Source organism: Oncorhynchus gorbuscha, linkage group LG08, assembly GCF_021184085.1.
Source record: "Oncorhynchus gorbuscha isolate QuinsamMale2020 ecotype Even-year linkage group LG08, OgorEven_v1.0, whole genome shotgun sequence".
NCBI lineage: Eukaryota > Metazoa > Chordata > Actinopteri > Salmoniformes > Salmonidae > Oncorhynchus > Oncorhynchus gorbuscha.
In genome coordinates this window covers 44434043-44453193 of record NC_060180.1, presented here as the reverse complement: position 1 = coordinate 44453193, position 19151 = coordinate 44434043, and the positions used below count along the sequence as shown (strand labels likewise).

The window sequence follows — 19151 nt, the reverse complement described above, 5'->3', positions numbered from 1 at the left end:
GACATGCTAAAATGGCTGAATTTGTGATACTTGGTAAAGTACTGTACAAAAAGACGTTCTGGGCAGGCAGTTAGTCAATCAATCTATTAGGAGGCAGCGAGGCAGGACGACCACTACTTCCGTCAAAGCTGTGTTCTTCTAGCCTACTCCAACTGAGAGGAACTTGAAATAACTTTTCTCTACATCACAACTTATGTCCAGCAATATCCACTAGTGTTGCTGCAGCTAGAAAAATCGGTTAAGGTGTTGGCTTGACAGTTGCTGGATCCGGGTTCAAGTTCACAATATATTTCCATGGTTGGTTTTATTGGGTACGGTTACAGGCACACAATAATACGATTATTGTTAGTCAGATTAATGTAATAGTTTGATTAAAGCGTTCGATCGCCAATCAAAATGAAATGTTCTACTACCATCTCCTTTTTGGGAATCCTATTTGAGGCTGAGTTTGGACATATAAAGTTTATATGTAAAACCTGTCTAAGATGCATACTTTCACTTCTTCCGAACTTCTCTCCCTTTTAACGGCCCTTAATTGACCCATTTATAGAGCAACAACTTCCGAATCCATTGGAGAGTATCTGCTTGAGCAAAAGTGAGGTGTACAATAGTATTCCCTGCCAAATAATAGTTTTTTTGCGATTAATATTCACAGACCTACTCCTCCCATGAATCAGATGATCCCCCGCCACACAGGCACAACCATGCCCATTGATTGGAGACAGCTTGTTTCAATTACAGAAGTTTCCCTAGGATTTTCTACCTGCAGCAACACTAGTGTAGGATAATGGTGGAAATACTGGTAAAGCACAGTGGCTTTATTTCCACACCAAAAAGCAGGCCCTAGGCATATGACAGCAAAGCTGCATTTACACATACAGCCCAATTCTAATCATTTTCCCAAATATAGGCTAAATAGTTGATCTGATTGATCAAAATAAGTATATATATAAAAAATAAAAAAAGATTGGAAATTGGCTGCCTGTGTAAACACAGCCCAAGGTGAAAATCTGACTTTTACATAAACACCGTGGGAAAAAAACATATACGCTCACTAATAACCCTAAATACAATCTCGCTTTCAATTTATGTTAATAAAATAAAAATAAAATAACAATTTATTTCACACAGTACAAGAAAAAGCCAAGCTAAGTGGCATATTAGTAGTCCATTGCAAACAAAGCACTTGTATAAAATATGTAAATGATTTGGTCCTCGTTACAGTATTGTTCACAGGCAAGACGCATCCAAAATACTTTGCTTTAAAATAATATGAGATTGTATATGGCTAAAATCAAAGGCACATCTCTTTACTTGGGCTGTGTTTACACAAGCAGTACAGTTTTGGGATTAATGAGGAGAAAAATCTGAATTAGGCTGCCGGTGTAAACGCAGCCTTTGTGGTTCATGATGTGATGTATTGGTACAATAGACTGCACTGTGTCTTGTGTTATTCCATTATGTTTCATTAGAAAACCACAACCGCATTCAACATCCACGGCAGCTTTGGCCATTACACACACACACAACATCCACGGCAGCTTTGGCCATTACACACACACACAACATCCACGGCAGCTTTGGCCATTACACACACACACACACACACACACACACACACACACACACACACACACACACACACACACACACACACACACACACACACACACACACACACACACACACACACACACACACACACACACACACACACACACACACACGAAAATGTACAGAAAGTGCATGGTCCTTGTTTGTGTTGCCACAATACAGCTCCACTGATTACTCCTGTATTTTAGAGGTATTTCTAGTTCTCAAGTTGACCGCAATTGTTTGGAATGACAATTCAATATGGAACAAAAACAGACTGGCACCCAGACTAGTCCTCCTCATCTATGAAGGGGATGTCCAGGTCTGAGAGGTTCCTGCTCCTTGCCTTGGTGTTGGGCTGGGTGTTCTGTCCATCTGGTTGGTCTCTGGGGCCTGTAGCTGTAGTTCTTTGGGCCAGGTCAGCAGGCTTAGGGGGGCACTCCTGCCTCTGGCTCCTCCACAACAGGTTCACTCTGCCTGGTGGAGACACCAGTCTGGATTAGTCTAATAGTAAACAGCTCTGGATTAGTCAAATAGTAGCTGATCCCAGATCAGTTTGTGCTGGGCATGACAATTATAGTCAGAGGAGTTAATATAATATTATACATGTAGGTAGTCCCAGGAATAGAAAACCCACTATCTTGGGGTTGCAAGCACCATGCTCTACCAACTGAGCTACAGAAGACTAGTTGGCTAAAGCACATACAGATCTAGGAACAGATTAGTGTTATGATATGGGGGTCATTTAATGTTAGCACACAGTTAGGCAACACACTACCATGACACACATCCACACTCCTATTCCCAGGTGGCAGCACCAACAGAATAGGGGCTGGAAGCCTTAATAAGATCACATGTGCGAGCAATCAGTGGATTGGCTACCTGTGACCAGAGGCCTCTTGGCCTTTTTAGTTTAGGCTTACCTCTTCATAGTTTTGTTTTTGTATATCTTCCTTTTTTTGGTCACCCTTTTGAACAACAAACAATAATTTGCTTGGACTGGCCGATCTAAAGCTAATGACGGAGCTGATACCGGTAAGTTTGCTGTCACCTGGACACATTCACATACAACACAAGTCTTCATATGCTGATTTGTCATCGCCCTCTGCCGATTTTTCAACTTCAACTCCTATTGAATAGTGAAATCCTAAGTATAAATATGTTTTGTGCAAATGTTTTTTTTTTTTTTTTTTTACAATTGCAAACTTCAAAGTGTAGGGAATTCAAGGAGTTGGTCTGGTGATGTCATTGGCCTGACCACTTGGTTACAGATCAGTTAACTAGGCCTAAGATTGGCGCCGTCTTCTTGAAGAAGATGGCGCCGAAGAACATGGCTGATGTTTTACATTCTCCCAACCAATTGTGCTATTTTTTTTTTTTGCATTTGTGTAACTTATTTTTTAAACTTATTGTGCACATAATGTTGCTGCTACCGTCTCTTATGACCAAAAATAACTTCTGGACATCAGCACAGTGATTACTCACCGCTGACTGGAAGAAACTTTTTCCTTTAACGAGTCAGACGAGAAGGATATCATGCTTTCACTGGAACAGGCCAAGATCCATGCCTTTTGCGTGAAGAAAAGCCCCCCGGAGAAGAGGACGCAGATTGGGCATCCTGAGAATCCGGGGGCGAATGAGTAAACTTCCACTGCCTTGCATTATTTTTGCTAACGTGCAATCATTGGAAAATAAAATGTATTACCTACAATTAAGATTATCCTACCAACGGGACATTGAAAACTGTAACATCTTATGTTGTTTTACCGAGATGTGGCTGAATGAAGATACGGACAATATAAGAGCTAGCGGGATTTTACATGCACCGGCAGAACAGAGACACCCCTCGTCTTACCAGAGGTTGTCAATAACAGCTGGTGTGCGATGTCTAATATTAAAGAAGTCTCGAGGCATTGCTCACCTGAGGTATAGTACCTTATGATAAGTTGTAGACCACATTTTCTTCCAAAGAGAGTTCTCATCTGTATTATTCGTAGCAGTCTATTTACCACCACAAAACAAAGCTGGCACTAAGACCGCTCTCAACAAACTCTATAAGGCCATAAGCAAAGAAGAAAATGCCTATCCAGAAGTGGTGCTCCTAGTGGCCGGGGACTTTAATGCAGCAAAACTTAAATCAGTTTTACCAAATTTGACCAAAATCCTAGATCACCTTTACTCCACACACAGAGATGCATACAAAGCTCTCCCCCACCCCCATTTGGCAAATCTGACCATAATTCTATCCTCCTGATTCCTGCTTACAAGCTAAAACTAAAGCAGGAAGTACCAGTGACTCGCTCATTACGGAAATGGTCACATGACGAGGAAGACTAATCCGGAAGCTTATAAGAAATCCCGCTATGTCCTCCAACGAACCACCAAACAAGCAAAGTGTCAATACAGGATGAAGATTGAATCAAAATTCACCAGCTCTGACGCTCGTCGGATGTGGCAGGGCTTGAAAACTATTATGGACTACAAAGGGATACCCAGACGCGAGCTGCCCAGTGACGCGAGCCTACCAGACGAGCGAAATGCCTATTATGCTCACTTCGAGGCAAGCAACACTGAAGCATGCACGAGAGCACCAGCTACCTAAATGATTACCACCCCGTGGCACTCAAATCGGTAGCCATTAAGTGCTTTGAAAGGCTGGCCATGGCTCACATCAACAGCATCCTCCCGGACACCACTCCAATTCGCATACCGCCCCAACAGATCCACAGATGATACAATCTCAATCGCACACAACACTGCCCTTTCTCACCTGGACAAAAGGAACATCTATGTGAGAATGCTGTTCATTGACTACAGCTCAGCGTTCAACACCATAGTGCCCACAAAGCTCATCACAAAGCTAAAGACCCTGGGACTAAACACCTCCCTCTGCAACTGGATCCTGGACTTCCAGACGGGCCACCCCGAGGTGGTAAGAGTAGGCAACACCACGTCTGCCATGCTGATCCTTAAGACCGGGGCCCCTCAGGGGTGTGTACTTAGTGCCCTCCTGTATTCCCTGTTCACCCACAACTGTGTGGCCAAACATGAATCCAACACCATCATTAAGTTTGCTGACGACACAACAGTGGTAGGCCTGATCACTGACAATGATGAGATGGCCTATAGGGAGGAGGTCAGAAAACTGGCAGTGTGGTGCCAGGACAACAACCTCTCCCTCAATGTGAGCACGACAAAGGAGCTGATCGTGGACTACAGGAAAAGGAGGGACGAACAGGCCTCCATTAACATCAACGGGGCTGGAGTGGAGCGGGTTGAGAGTTTAAGTTCCTTGGTGTCCACATCACCAACGAACTATCATGGTCCAAACACACCAAGACAGTCGTGAAGAGGGCACGACAAAACCTTTTTCCCCCCTCAGGAGACTGAAAAGATTTGGCATGGTCCCCGGTTCCTCAAAAGGTTCTACAGCTACACCATCGAGAGCATCCTGACCGGTTGCATCACCACCTGGTATGGCAACTACTCGGCATCTGAGCGTAAGGCGCTACAGAGGGTAGTGGGAACAGCCCAGCACATCACTGGGGCCAAGCTTCCTGCCATCCAGGACCTATACAATATGCAGTGTCAGAGGAAAGCCCATAAAATTGTCAGAGACTCCAGTCACCCAAGTTACCGCACAGCAAGCGGTACCGGAGCGCCAAGTCTAGGACCAAAAGGCTCCTCAACAGCTTCTATCCCCAAGCCATAAGACTGCTGAACAATTGTGGCGGAAGAATCAGAATAAGTTGAGTAACATAGATAATTAAGATGTCTTATCTGCATAATATGCTTATGTGATATACTTGTTATTAGAATGTATCCCTTCGGACTCTGGTGTTGGCAGTTACACTTCTTCCCTCAGCTGGGGCTCAGTCACCAGGGGCCCAGAGAGGGGAGAGGTCAGGCTGGTCTTTCACATATCCCTGGTGCTATGCAGAATATCAGAAAGGGAAGAGGACAGGGGGGACATTGTCTTCATATGTGAATGTGTCTTTACCTATACTTAAACCATGTGAAGGGATGGCGTGATTATTGGGGAACCAATTACTTGTCTCCACAAAGTCTGTGAGCCAGTCACTCCCTCCGTTGGCATTGGGGGATGTGTGTGTGGTAGTGTCTGGAACCATTGTATGTCATCTCTGTTGTTGCACTTATCCTGGGATAGTGTATGACCTAGAGGCTCACTCCCCTCAGTGAGCTTGTCCAGGAGTGTGGTCAAGAAGGGGTTTTACTTGAGAAGGGAGTATCTGTAGTTGACAATTAATTTATGCCATTGGTCGAGTTGGTGTTTATGTTTTATGAGTACCTGGAACGAGATCGGAACCTAGTCTTAGGGGCCAAACTGAACGAATGCTATCTGGCTGCGGGATACTCCTTTCTCATTTAAAAAGTCTCACCTTGTGACCCGTTCCAAACATCTGTGGTTTGTCATGTAGACTAGGGGGTGGATCTTTAGCCTTTGTGTTGTGGCTCTCAACGGATCATCAGAGATGGTGATTCGTTGACCAGCCATCGCTATTGCAAAGCTCTCACTATTAAAGATTTAGTTTAAGTATAACTGACTTGTGTGATAAGTTCGTCTCTCCTCATTTGATAGTAAAGAAATGAACCACCAAGAAATTCAAAAAATCGCCACCGGACAAGTTACATTGACCCCCCCCCCTTTTGTACACTGCTGCTACTCGCTGGTTGTTTGTTATCTATGCATAGTCACTTCGCCCCCACTTACACGTACAGATTACCTCAACTAGCCTGTACTGAGAGCCTTATTGAAGCTAGTAGTTGAGTACAATTTGCTAAAGACCAAGTGGCAATAACGTTTTTGCAGATAGATTTGGACCCATGCAAAGCGTTAAGATGGTCTGCGGTAACAATGACTGTCCATTTGATAAATTAATTAGAGAAGTGTTTTGCAAGTGCAGTTCCATTGGGATTTCACTAAAACAATTTAAGAAATTATTCATTTGCAATCACACACTGACTCGGTACCGGTGCCCCCTGTATATAGCCTTGTTATTCTTATTGTGTTACTTTTTATTATTACTCCTTATTTTAGTCTACTCTGTAAATATTTTCTTCTTGTCACGCCCTGGTCGAAGTATTTTGTGTTAATCTTCATTTATTTGGTCAGGCCAGGGTGTGGCATGGGTTTTTGTATGTGGTGTGTTGGTATTGGGATTGTAGCTTAGTGGGGTGTTCTAGTTAAGTCTATGGCTGTCTGAAGTGGTTCTCAATCAGAGGCAGGTGTTTATCGTTGTCTCTGATTGGGAACCATATTTAGGCAGCCATATTCTTTGAATGTTTCGTGGGTGATTGTCCTTAGTGTCCTTGTCGTGTAGTTTATTTGCACCAGTATTAGGCTGTTTTTGTTTTCGTTACGTTTTGTAGTGTTTGTATTGAGATTCGTGTTGCTTCAGTTTAATAAACATGGATCGCAATCTACACGCCGCATTTTGGTCCGACTCTCCTTCACACCTAGAAAGCCGTAACACTTCTTGAACGGCAATGTTGGTTAAGGTCTTGTAAGTAAGCATTTCATGGTAAAGTCTACAGTTGTTGTATTCGGCGCATGTGACAAATAAAGTTTGATTTGATTAAGATCCTTAGACTTAGCAGGTGGAACAATATTAACAAGCTAGTTTATCGGTTTCGTAACACTTGTACAACAGGGACTGGCTGAAAAAAACAGCAACTAAAAACAGGGACTGGCTGATAGTCGGCCTGCTTGTGATACTAATACAAAAGGTCAGTCAGAAATGCAATAGATTGAGGACACACCCAAGCACACACCCTGAAATACCATTGTAAACGGCAAATCCTTTTCCTGGTTACACAAAACCGGCGCTAAAAAGCATGCAGACCCACTTTACAACTAGCTACTGTAGAAGGTGGCATCTTAAAAGGGAATCCACCACTTGTTTCTTAAAAAATCTCTCCCTAATATAGCCAGGAGTTCGCCAGCAGGAGTTGGGTAAAACACAAACGGATATGTCAACCATGCTACTTCCAATGCACCAGAGGTAGAAAACAAGACTTTTTTTTACAGCCTGGTTTAAGAATGCAAGTGCAAGCACAACACAATTATTAGTAGTAATTTCTAAGTAACTACCTGGGCTGTAAAATAAAGTGTAGGCAGTAAAATAATGTGTTACCGAAAACAAAGAGTTGAAGTGAATGAAGGCAGAGGAAGGTGAAGGCCTACCGTACCTCTCTACTGACCTTCTGACTCTAGGCTTCTCACTCTATCCTCCAGCAGGCTCTCTGAGCTGATGGACAACGACAATCTGGACTCTGAGTCATCAAAGTTCTCCTGCTCCAACTCTGGCAACCTGCACGCCAGCTCCTCCCTGCACACACACACACACACACACACACACACACACACACACACACACACACACACACACACACACACACACACACACACACACACACACACACACACACACACACACACACACACACACACACACACACACACACACACACACACACCTGAGATAAATGCCAAGAACTCCTATTGTACCACTAAGACAGTGTCTCTTAATATATTCCTGGGACTGCACCTTTTTGTACTAGTCCAGCACTATAACACATATGATTCAACTAACAAGGGCTCAGTGATTGTTTGAATCAAGTGAGTTCGTGCTGGGTTTAACAAAATTGTGCACCCCTCTGAAGGTCCAGGAATGTATTGAGAAATGCTGAGCTGTATGGTATATGGTGCATACACCGCTTACCCCTTCAAAGTAGGAGGATACATTATTGGTCAGAGTAATTCAATTAGATTGTGATGTCATGATCTGGGCAAAAAACTCCCTCCCACCTGAACAGGTTGAAATTCCAGGCATTTTTTGAAACAGCTGTTACACAAAAAGGGCATTATCATTATTTTCACTTGCAGATTGCCATTTCGACCTCGCTGAAATATCTTTAAAAAAATTGAAAATCACATTTTTAACCACTGCCCCTTTAACACTGACAGCTTCTACTGAGATAGCGTTCCTCTTTAACACATCTGATTCATTGGCGATTAGTTCAGTCAGATGTGTTAGTGCTGGGCTAGAACAAGATTTTGTACCCCATAACAGAGAACTAGGAGTCAGTCTCTTCACTCACTTCTCCTCTTTGATGGATTTGATCCTCTCGATGAGGGTCCTCTCTGACTCCATGTCTATATCCGACCGGTTAAGATCATCCATTTGAGGTACGTCCAGCTCTGATGAAGATTTCTCTAAGATCTGCAGATATATAGTATGAGTCAATATACCAGACAAGACAACTATTTTTGGAAACATGGGAATTGTATTCCCAAAGTGAAATTCCCAGTGGGAATTGGTATTTGGATCACCTGGTTTACATATTCTCAGATGTATTACACACAAGAGTATACCAAACATTAGGACGACCTGCCTAATTTCGAGTTGCACCCACCCCCCTTTTGCCATCAGAACAGCCTCAATTCTTCGGGGAATGGACTCTACAAGGTGTCGAAAGTGTTCCACTGGGATGCTGTCCCATGTAGACTCCAATGCTTCCACAGAAGTTGGCTGGATGTCCTTTGGGTGGTGGACCATTCTTGATTCACACATGAAACTGTTGAGCGTGAAAAATCCAGCAGCGCTCTAGTTGTTGACACAAACCGGTGTGCCTGGCTCCTGTTCAAAGGCACTTCAATCTTTTGTATTGCCCATTAACCGTCAATAGCGCACATACACAATCCATGTCTCAATTGTATCAAGGCTTAAAAATCCTTTAACTACACCGATTTTGAAGTGGATTTAACAAGTGACATTAATAATGGATCATAGCTTTCACTTGGATTCAGCTGGTCAGTCTGTCATGGAAAGAGCAGGTGTCCTTAATGTTTTGTATACTCAGTGTATATCAAGATTATAAAGTATGTTGTAAACATGTCATTGATCTAGGGTTGCAAAATTCCAGCTTTCCCCAAGCTCGTTTGTTTTGCCTGGACGATTTCTCAGAAACCTGAAAACATTTCCAGAATTTTGCAACCCAATGTGATGTCAAAGCAATGTTATGGTGGAACCAAAGTGTTCTTCCAGTGTCCTGTCTACAGTGTGGAATGGTAGCGACAGTTATTCGTTATTTTATTCGTAGGATCCCTATTAGCTGTTGCTAATGCAGTAGCTACTTTTACTGGGGTCCCACACAAAACATGACATACTACAGAACATTAATAGACCGGAACAGCTCAAGGATAGAACTACATACATTGTAAATACAAATAACAGTAATAAAAAAAGGTCCTGTACTACTGTAATGTACTTACAGTGTTCCGTCTCTTGAGCATCAGTTTGTTGACGGCCAGGGCCTCAGCGAACTCCAGCTCTGTGATCTCCTGCATCTTCTCATTGTACCGTCTAAACTGTTCTAAGATCAAGATCTCCACACACCTGGTGGGAAAGAAAGGAGAGGGCTTCTTACAGCAAAATAAACACAAAATGCTTACTAAAGACTACTAAAGAGATATGCGTATGTAACTACAACTTAAGTGCAAACATCACATCAGTGCATTGGCTGTACATGAAAGTGAGTTTACAGGCGTTTCTCACATTAGAATGCCACAAACAATAAAATGTGTTTAAAGAAAACGCACTAAAATAACCACATCAGCCCTCTTTGTTAACATTATTACTACTGTAGTAATGTAGTGTAGTCTCACGTGGTTATCTTGGAGATGTCCTTCATGCTAAGGAAAGGGTCTGTGGTGTCAGGGGATCGCAGGATGCAGGGGGCAAACACTATGGCCAGGGAGTTAGCAGACATCCGGTTGTGCTCTTCCTCCTTTGCCACTCTAGAGGAAGGACATATCCATCAGTCTGACACAACATCCGAATACATACTGCAACATGGTTAACCTGTCATGTGGCATAATCAGGGACCAAAGCTTTTCCTGGTCAAGTGTGATTAGGACACACTCCCCGGGACCTAAGTAAAAACTCAAGGCCCAAAGCACAGCATATGAAAGCCTTTGTATGGAAGATGGATTGCTACTAACAGTCAAGATGAATGTCGATGTACTGTACAGGTTAGGTTATTGAGTGATGTGAAAACGAGTGATAAGTAGAAAGACCATTATAACCATATACTGTAGATAATACTGATCAATCGGTCTGCCGCTACCTACCTGACCAGGTGAAAGACCAGCCTCTCCAGTGTGTTGAAGTTAGAAGGGGGGAGGTCGTCCAGTTTCTGGTAGACCGCACGCAGCTGTTCAGATTGCTCTGGCAACTCTGCAGATGAAATGAACAGTGTCAAATACTTTGACATACTGTACTACTAAAGTACTTCAGGTGGCTGATTTAGCTTGATTGGCGTGCAGGGTGGACAAAGGACTATTCCATTGAATCCGGTGTATGGGGCTAAATCTAGTGCACCACAAGTGTTTGAAACTGATTTCTCTGGGCATTTCTTAATGAAAAAAAAATACTTATTGAACTTCACACAACTATGACAACTCAATTTCTTCTTTTGCTACATTGTTCCCTACTGATCACTGCCCACCAGACAAACTCACCCACAGCGTGCAGGAAGTCGTTGTAGAGGCTAAAGGTAAGGAGGGGCTCAGGCAGCTCTCTGAGCCAGCGTTTCACCAGACCCGTCACCGTGTGGATGGAGTATTTCTCAAGAGTTGCCCTCTCTGGGTCTGACAACAAATACAATTGTCTTGTGGTTTTTTTTGTGGTAAGAATTGTACAAATAAATTGATGAATGTAAAAATGAAAAACAGAAACATGACTTTATGGTAAATGCTGTAACTACCACTATACTACAATAGTGTGTGAATGTAGTGCTTTTATTGATTGACCAACAATTAGTACAGTTTCATACAGTAAAAAGGTTTTGTTGATTGTACTAAACCAAAAAGGACATTCAGGGTTAAGCTAGCGGTCTTACTGGTCTCCAGTAGCTGGTGCAGTTCCCTGGCGTGGCAGGCAGAGCCAGACTTGCGGTAGATGCCCTCTGTGTACAGGCCATTCATCTCCACATGCTCCAGCATAATCTGTACCACCATAGGGATTGGGTAGGTCTTACTGGTCAGAACACACACCTGTACCCCAAAGTGCAGATGGCCAGGTACCCCATCATCCTAACACACAGACATAGGAAGCACACTGGATCAAACAATAGTCCTGACAAACTACTTGACAAACTGTAAAAACACTTGACCCATGTAGTGCTGCTTACCAGCCTGGCGCATCGTGTTGAGCAAGCGTTGATGATTTTGGAGAGGCATTTCTTGTGACATATCATTTTGCAAGCTAAAGGACCGAACAAGGCAGACAAGAACAGAATGGTAAGAAATGTGGAGTCTGTTCTAATGTTACAATTAGGGGTGCTGGCAGCGAAGCTCCAACAAACCTATTGTTTTTGATGGAATTCAATTTCTTCCTCCACCTTTGTCACAATATCTCAATGCCCAATTGGTTAAAAAAAATGTATACTGTAATGAATTCCGTCTGTTGTTTGAAGAGAGTCAGACCGAAATGCAGCGTGTAGGTTACTCATGACTTTTAATGAAGAATATGCGGTACATGAAATAACTGAAAATACAAAAACAACAAACGAGTGAAACTAATTACAGCCTATCTGGTGACTAACACAGAGACAGGTACAATCGCCCACGAAATACAACGCGCACTCAAGCTACCTAAATACGGTTCCCAATCAGAGACAACTAGAATCAGCTGACTCCAATTAGGAATCGCCTCAGGCAGCCAAGCCTAACTAGACACACCCCTAATAATACACACTCCCAATTAATACAAACCCCAATACGAAATACAACATATAAACCCATGTCACACCCTGGCCTACCCAAACATATAACAAAAACACAAGATACAATGACCAAGGCGTGACATATACTTTGGCAATACACGTGCAAGTGACACTTTCTTACGGCATAATTCCATATTCACGTCCCTGGTCTTTTCAATGGGCTTGACGATTATATCATATCATTGGAATAATTTATTTCTGCCGGCTGCAGAAATGTTTGCCCATTGAATACCATTCAAAGCCTATAGAACCAACAAGCCAACAACTGCTACTCAGACATCAAAAACAGCACAAATTCCCCCATAGGTGGCGCTCTAATAATCATTCAAAGTCCAAGGCTCAGCCCCGCTGCCCAGTTTAACGTACAACAACGAAACTATAGGAGAGGAGGAAGATTATTTAAGATACTTTTTCAGAAGATGGGCAAGGACTCTGTTGTCCTGGCATCCTCATGCTGTTGCCTAGGGAAGCACCATGGTCTTGTAGTGGATGCAAGCTTTGACTGGAAGCCAGTGGAGATTGTGGAGGACCGGAGTGACATGAGAGGACTTGGGAAGGTTGAAAACCAGGCGGGCTGCAGCATTTTGGATAAGTTGCAGGGGTCTGATGGCACATGCGGGTAGCCCAGCCAACAGCAAGTTGCAGTAGACGGGAGAGGACAAGTACCTTGACTAGGAACTGCGCTGCTTCCTGTGTGAGTAAGGGTCTTACTCTACCAATGTTGTAGAACATATGAACCTGCAGGAGCTAGTCACTGCTTTGGATGTTTGCAGAGAACGAAAGGGTGTTGTCCAGGGTCACACCAAGGTTCTTTGTACTTTGGGAGGGTGACACTTTGAAGTTGTCAACTGTGATGGAGAGGTCTTTGAGTGGGCAGAGCTTCCCCGGAAGGAAGAGCAGTTCCGTCCTGTCGAGTTTGAGATGGTGTGCCGGCATCTAAGTTGAGAGGCAAGTGGAGTGTCCATGGGCAATGTTCCCTGTAATCTTTTTCAGCACTTAGCAAATTTCAGGTCTGTTGAAAGCAAACTTCAACATTGTGAAAATTGTGTGGGCTGGATTTACTGTGAACAACTAGAGTCACTCACTCCATATATCAACTCCCAGAAATGTATTGGCTAAATCACCAGAGTAGACTCGCATCAAAAACAATGGAGAAAAATGCATCCCATAACATTTGAATATGGAAATAGCTGTTTTAGCAGTAGTAGCAAATGTGTGGTGGTCAATGTAGGCCTACATTCCATGAGACATTTGAGAAAAAAAACACGCAGGGCTTGACATTAACCTGTTAATCCACTTGTCCTTCAGACAAGGTGACAATGTTGTTTGATACAAGAAACCACCATACAAAATACAATTCATTATTATTCCCATACCATTACAAAGAATCAGACAAATTATGCTACCCTCTGCCTATTGGCTACTTAGTTTATTCAAGACAACCTCAAAATACAACACTGTCCCTTTAAGACATGAAAATGCTCTTTATCTGACTCTCTTTTCAAAGATGGCTAGAAATGTACACATTTTGTTCTCTTGTAGGAAGCAACCACTCCCTCATTGTTGAATATTAATGAGCTATAACTGGTCTAACTCACTAACTAGCAAATAAGATGAATAAATGTGCACAGGAGAACCTCCAGCTCTAAAAACAAGGACATCTATTTGCGACTGCTCATGCTGTAAACACAGTCCAGTTCAAAGTGAATGGCACAGGTCCATATATGGCAATTTGCATTTAGCCATTGCCATATATGTATAGGCCTACTGCAGCTGTGATTGGTTTTGGCGCACCAGTCTATGTAGATTACGGGCCTGAGTCCTGCCTATCAATGTAATAGAATCCTACTCCAAACACTAAACACTAAACTCACTTTTCGCTCTATCAACTTAACTTGCACAGTGTTTTCAATTGTTACATGTACACGAGGGATGATGATGTATAATGCTTCCATGCTTCAAGCCTGCTCATAAGCCAGAACTCTTTTCATTGCTGCTTGCAGCTACACTACATGACCAAAAGTATGTGTACACCTACCTGTCGAACATCTCATTCCAAAATCATGGGCATTATAGAGTTGGTCCCCCCTATGCTGCTCTAACAGTGTTTACTCTTCTGGAATGGCTTTCCACAAGATGTTGGAACATTGCTGTGGGGACTTGCTTCAATTCAGCCATGAGCAGTAGTGAGGTCGGGCAGTGATGATGGGCGATTTGGCCTGGTTAGCAGTTGGGGTTCCAATTCATCCCAAAGGTGTTCAATGGGGTTGAGGTCAGGGCTCTGTTCAGGCCAGTCAAGTTCTTCCACACCGATACAACACATAATTTCTGTATGGACCTTGCTTTATGGACGGAGGTATTGTCATGCTGAAACAGGAAAGGGCCTACCCTAAACTTTTGCCACAAAGGTGGAAGCACAGAATCATCCAGAATATGATATAGCATTAAGATTTCCCTTCACTGGAACTAAGGGACTTAAGGAACCATGAAAAACATTATTCCTCCTCCACCAAACTTTACTGTTGGCACTATGCATTCAGGCAGATAGCGTTCTTTTGGCATCAGAGATTTGTCCGTCGGACTGCCAGATGGTGAAGCGTGATTCATCACTCCAGAGGTTGCCAGTGCTCCAGCATCCAATGGCGGTGAGCTTTACACCACTCCAGCCGACGCTTGGAATAGTGATCTTAGGCTTGTGTGTGGCTGCTCTGCCACGGAAACATATTTCATGAAGCTCCCAACGAACAGTTCTTGTGCTGGAATTCGGTAGTGAGTGTTGCAACCAAGGACAGACTATTGTTATGTGCTACGCGCTTCAGCACTCGGCGGTCCCGTTCTGTGAGATTGTGTGTGGCCTACCACTTCGCGGCTTAGCCATCGCTGCTCCTAGATGTTTCCACTTCACAATAACAGCACTTACAGTTGACGGGGCAGCTTAGCAGGGCAGAAATTTGACGAACTGACTTCTTGGAAACGTGGCATCCTATGACGGTGCTACTTTTAAAGTCACTGAGCTCTTCAGTTCTTCCATTCTACTGCCAATGTTTGTTTATGGAGATTACATGGCTGTGTGCTCGATTTTATACACGTCAGCAACAGGTGTGGCGGAAATATCAGAATTCACTAATTTGAAGGGGTGTCCACATACTTGTGTATATATAGTGTATATTTCTGTTGTAATGTTCTCATCTATGTTATAAATATACACTCGCCGGCCAGTTTATTAGGTACACCACCTCGTCCACAAAAATGTATCGCTCCTACAGATTGTCAGGTGGCCGTGGCTTGCTATATAAAGCAGGCAGACAGGCATAAAGTTACTGTTTGATTAAACATTAGAATGGGCAAAACGAGTGATCTAAGCGACTGAGCAAGGTATGATCATCGTTGCCAGGAGCGGCAGATCCAGAAACGGCCGCCCTCCTGGGATTTTCACGCACGGCAGTGTCTAGGGTTTATCGACAATGGTGCACCAACAGACATAACTGCGCAGTACAACAGTGGTGTACTGTTGTCACGGATGCAGCAGACGACCACACCGGATTCCACTCCTATCAGTGGCGGCTCCAGTGGGCTCGCAATCACCAAAACTTGACAATTGAGGAGTCGGAAAATATTGCCTGGTCTGACGAATGCTGTTGCGCCATGCTGATGGCAGAGTCAGGATTTGGCGTACGCAGAGTCCATGGACCAATCCTGCCTGGTGTCAATGGTACAGGCTGGTGGCGGGGGTCTTGGCACACGTTAGGTCCCTTGATACCAATTCAGCAACAAACATTTCCGACACTTTGTAATCCGAAGAATTCAGGCTGTTCTGGAGGCAAAGAGGGGTGTCGGACCCAGTACGAGATGGGTGTAAATAATACACTGGTTATTCTATGTTCTAGTTTTATGTTTTAAGATGGTGAACAACAGAGTGTTATCTGTAGGTTACTCACCGCTGCACATGTAGGCCTTCTCCATGCCCCAGATGAAGGAACCACACAGGTCACAGGACTGCATTATGTTCACCTGGTACGTACTGAACATGTGATCTAGAGGGCTGTTGGGCTTGAAACAGTATAACACACATCAGATAGGGAGAATGACAGGCAACCTGGGACCTTACTAATCAAAGTTGCGTGCAACAAAAAAATTATAAACCTTGCGTGCGCCAGTTTCCCCACAAAGGTTGGTATTTATCCATTTTGAACTTGACAGGAAAGTGTGCATATCTCAGACCTTGCATACGAACAACTTCTAATGGTTGATCAACTGTATTGGAAGCAAATATTGTTCTTTGGGGGAAATATGTTGGTGTTTGATGCACAGGAATTATAATAATGGTAGGCTGATAAAAACATTACAACGTAGCCCTAATGATAAAAGATGAATTTTCCGTTGGTAAGATAATCGCATAGCAGCATGTCGCCTAATATATTTATTTGACTTTTATTATATGCAGTGTGTTCGGAAAATATTCAGACACCTTGACTTTTTCCACATTTTGTTAAGTTACAGCCTTATTTTAAAATTGATTCAATATTCTTTTTTACTCAGTTTACACACAATACCCCATAATGACAAATCGAAAACAGGTTTTAGAAATTTGAGCACATTTATTTAAAAAAGATACCATATTTACATAACTATTCAGACCCTTTGCTATTTACATTTACATTTAAGTCATTTAGCAGACACTCTTATCCAGAGCGACTTACAACTATGAGACTTGAAATTGAGCTCAGGTGCATCCTGTTTCCATTGGTCATCCTTGAGATGTTCCTACAACTTGATTCAAATCCACCTGTGATAAATTCAATTGATTGGACATGATTTGGAAAATCACACACCTGTCTATATAAGGTCCGATAGTTGACACATTGTATGTCAGAGCAAAAACCAAGCCATGGAAGTGGGAGGAATTGTCCGTAGAGCTCTGAGATAGGATTGTGTCGAGGCACAGATCTGGGGAAGGGTAACAACACATTTCTGGAGCATTGAAGGTCTCCAAGAACACAATGGCCTCCATCATTCTTAAATGGATGAAGTTTGGAACCACCAAAACTCTTCCTAGAGCTGGCCGACCAGCCAGTCACCCTGAGAGAGCTCCAGAGTTCCTCTGCAGAGGTGGGAGAACCTTCCAGAAGGACAACCATCTCTGCATCACTCAACCAATCAGGCCTTTATGATAGTATCAGAGGGAAACCACTCACTCCTCAGTAAAAGGCACATGACACCCCGCTTGGAGTTACCAAAAGGCACCAAAAGGACTCTCTGACCTTGAGAAACAAGATTTTCTGATCTGATACAACTAAGTTGAACTCTATGGCTTGAATGCTGCAAAATACAGAGATCCTTAATGAAAACCTGCTCCAGAGCGCTTAGGACCTCAGACTGGGGTGAAGGTTCACCTTCCAACAGGACAATGACCCTAAGCACACAGCCAAGACAATTCAGTAATGGCCTCGGGACAAGACTCAATGTCCAGCCAGAGCCCAGACTTGAACCCGATCCAACATCTCTGGAGAGACCTAAAAAAAAGCTGTGCAGAGACGCTCCCCATCCAACCTGACAGAGCTTGAAAGGATCTGCAGAGAAGGGGAGAAACTCCCCAAATACAGGTGTGCCAAGCTTGTAGCGTTATACCAAAGAAGACTTGAGGCTGTAATTGCTGCCAAAGGTGCTTCAACAAAGTACAGAGTAAAGGGTCTGAATACTTATGTAAATTAGATATTCCAGTAAAAAAGCGAAACTTTCTAAACCTGTTTTTGCTTCGTCATTATGGGGTGTAGATTGAGGGGGCGACAATTTAATACAAGGCTGTAAAGTAATAAAATGTGGAAAAGATCAAGGGGTCTGAACACTTTCCCGAATGCACTGTAGGCCTAAATCATACTCATATTGCAGGGCATGTCTCTCCTTTTCTGACATGATTGGTTTATTCCCGCTACACCACAAATATTAGGCTAACATTTATCCATCGCTCATTCAATAGCCAACCAATGCTTGAAAGTAAATAGACTGTTAGCAGTATGGGTAGGCTACAGTATTGCTGTGAGATAGGAGTGTGACAAAAAGTAAAAGATACCTTAACAATTTAACTTACACATTTGCTCTTTTTCCCTCTCATCTTTGTCTTTTTCATCGTCTGCAACACATTGAAAAGTAGACATGAAACAACTGCACCTCTTAAAATGACATACACAGCTCTTAAACTTTCAAAAGTGTATTCTGCTCACAAACAATGTAAAAAAAACTGCTGCGAGTGTGTGAGTGCATGTGTATGTCTTTGTTGGTGTTTAATGTGTGGTTGTCTGACTCTACTCTATTCAGAACTACCTTGACCGGCCCAGCCTCCGCTCGTTTGATCTCTCCCCGTATGAAGCCATCCAGGACGGACTGGAACAGGTTGACCACTGACTGGACCTCAGTCTGCTGCTTGGCTTCGGCAAGACTGGACACCCGGTTCTGGTAGCCCTTCATCAAGCCCTTGTAGCTGATGTGGGGCTTCTGTTTGGAGAGTACACATGGGAGAAGAGGACAGGGTTCATGAAGAGTGTGGGGGTGATTTGATGTACAGTATAGCACAACCCAAATCTTTACATCAGTCTCAGGCAGTGAACGCCAATCTATTTTAAAACCCGTTTCAAGACACCCTTTTGATCTTGGTTAATTACCCCCATGCATAGTTGCTTATCAAAATACCTAGAGCTCCATAAAACGATCTCTGTGTTCAAGGTGCCCAGATCAGTCCGGTGGATAGACTT

General features: G+C 43.2%; 1 protein-coding gene across 9 annotated transcripts in view; it reads right to left on the bottom strand.

Annotated features, from left to right (window-relative positions):
- Positions 1-1639: 1639 nt before the first annotated feature.
- Positions 1640-19151, bottom strand: part of LOC124041688 (unconventional myosin-IXb-like) — a 74700-nt gene continuing 57188 nt past the window's right edge. For 4 of the 9 annotated variants that reach the window (XM_046359564.1, XM_046359568.1, XM_046359565.1 and 1 more), the window contains 13 exons: positions 18724-18894; positions 18491-18532; positions 16341-16452; positions 11809-11882; positions 11518-11710; positions 11138-11266; positions 10748-10853; positions 10283-10414; positions 9890-10013; positions 8716-8837; positions 7816-7943; positions 3079-3211; positions 1640-2066 (listed from right to left, as the gene is read on the bottom strand). In XM_046359564.1, the coding sequence (XP_046215520.1) occupies positions 1883-2066; positions 3079-3211; positions 7816-7943; positions 8716-8837; positions 9890-10013; positions 10283-10414; positions 10748-10853; positions 11138-11266; positions 11518-11710; positions 11809-11882; positions 16341-16452; positions 18491-18532; positions 18724-18894 (1650 nt within the window). In that variant the 3' untranslated portion in view covers positions 1640-1882. Of the gene's footprint in view, positions 2071-3078; positions 3212-7803; positions 7944-8715; positions 8838-9889; positions 10014-10282; positions 10415-10747; positions 10854-11137; positions 11267-11517; positions 11711-11808; positions 11883-16340; positions 16453-18490; positions 18533-18723; positions 18895-19151 lie in introns of those variants that run through there. The other 5 variants (XM_046359567.1, XM_046359570.1, XM_046359573.1 and 2 more) reach the window with 5 other exon arrangements.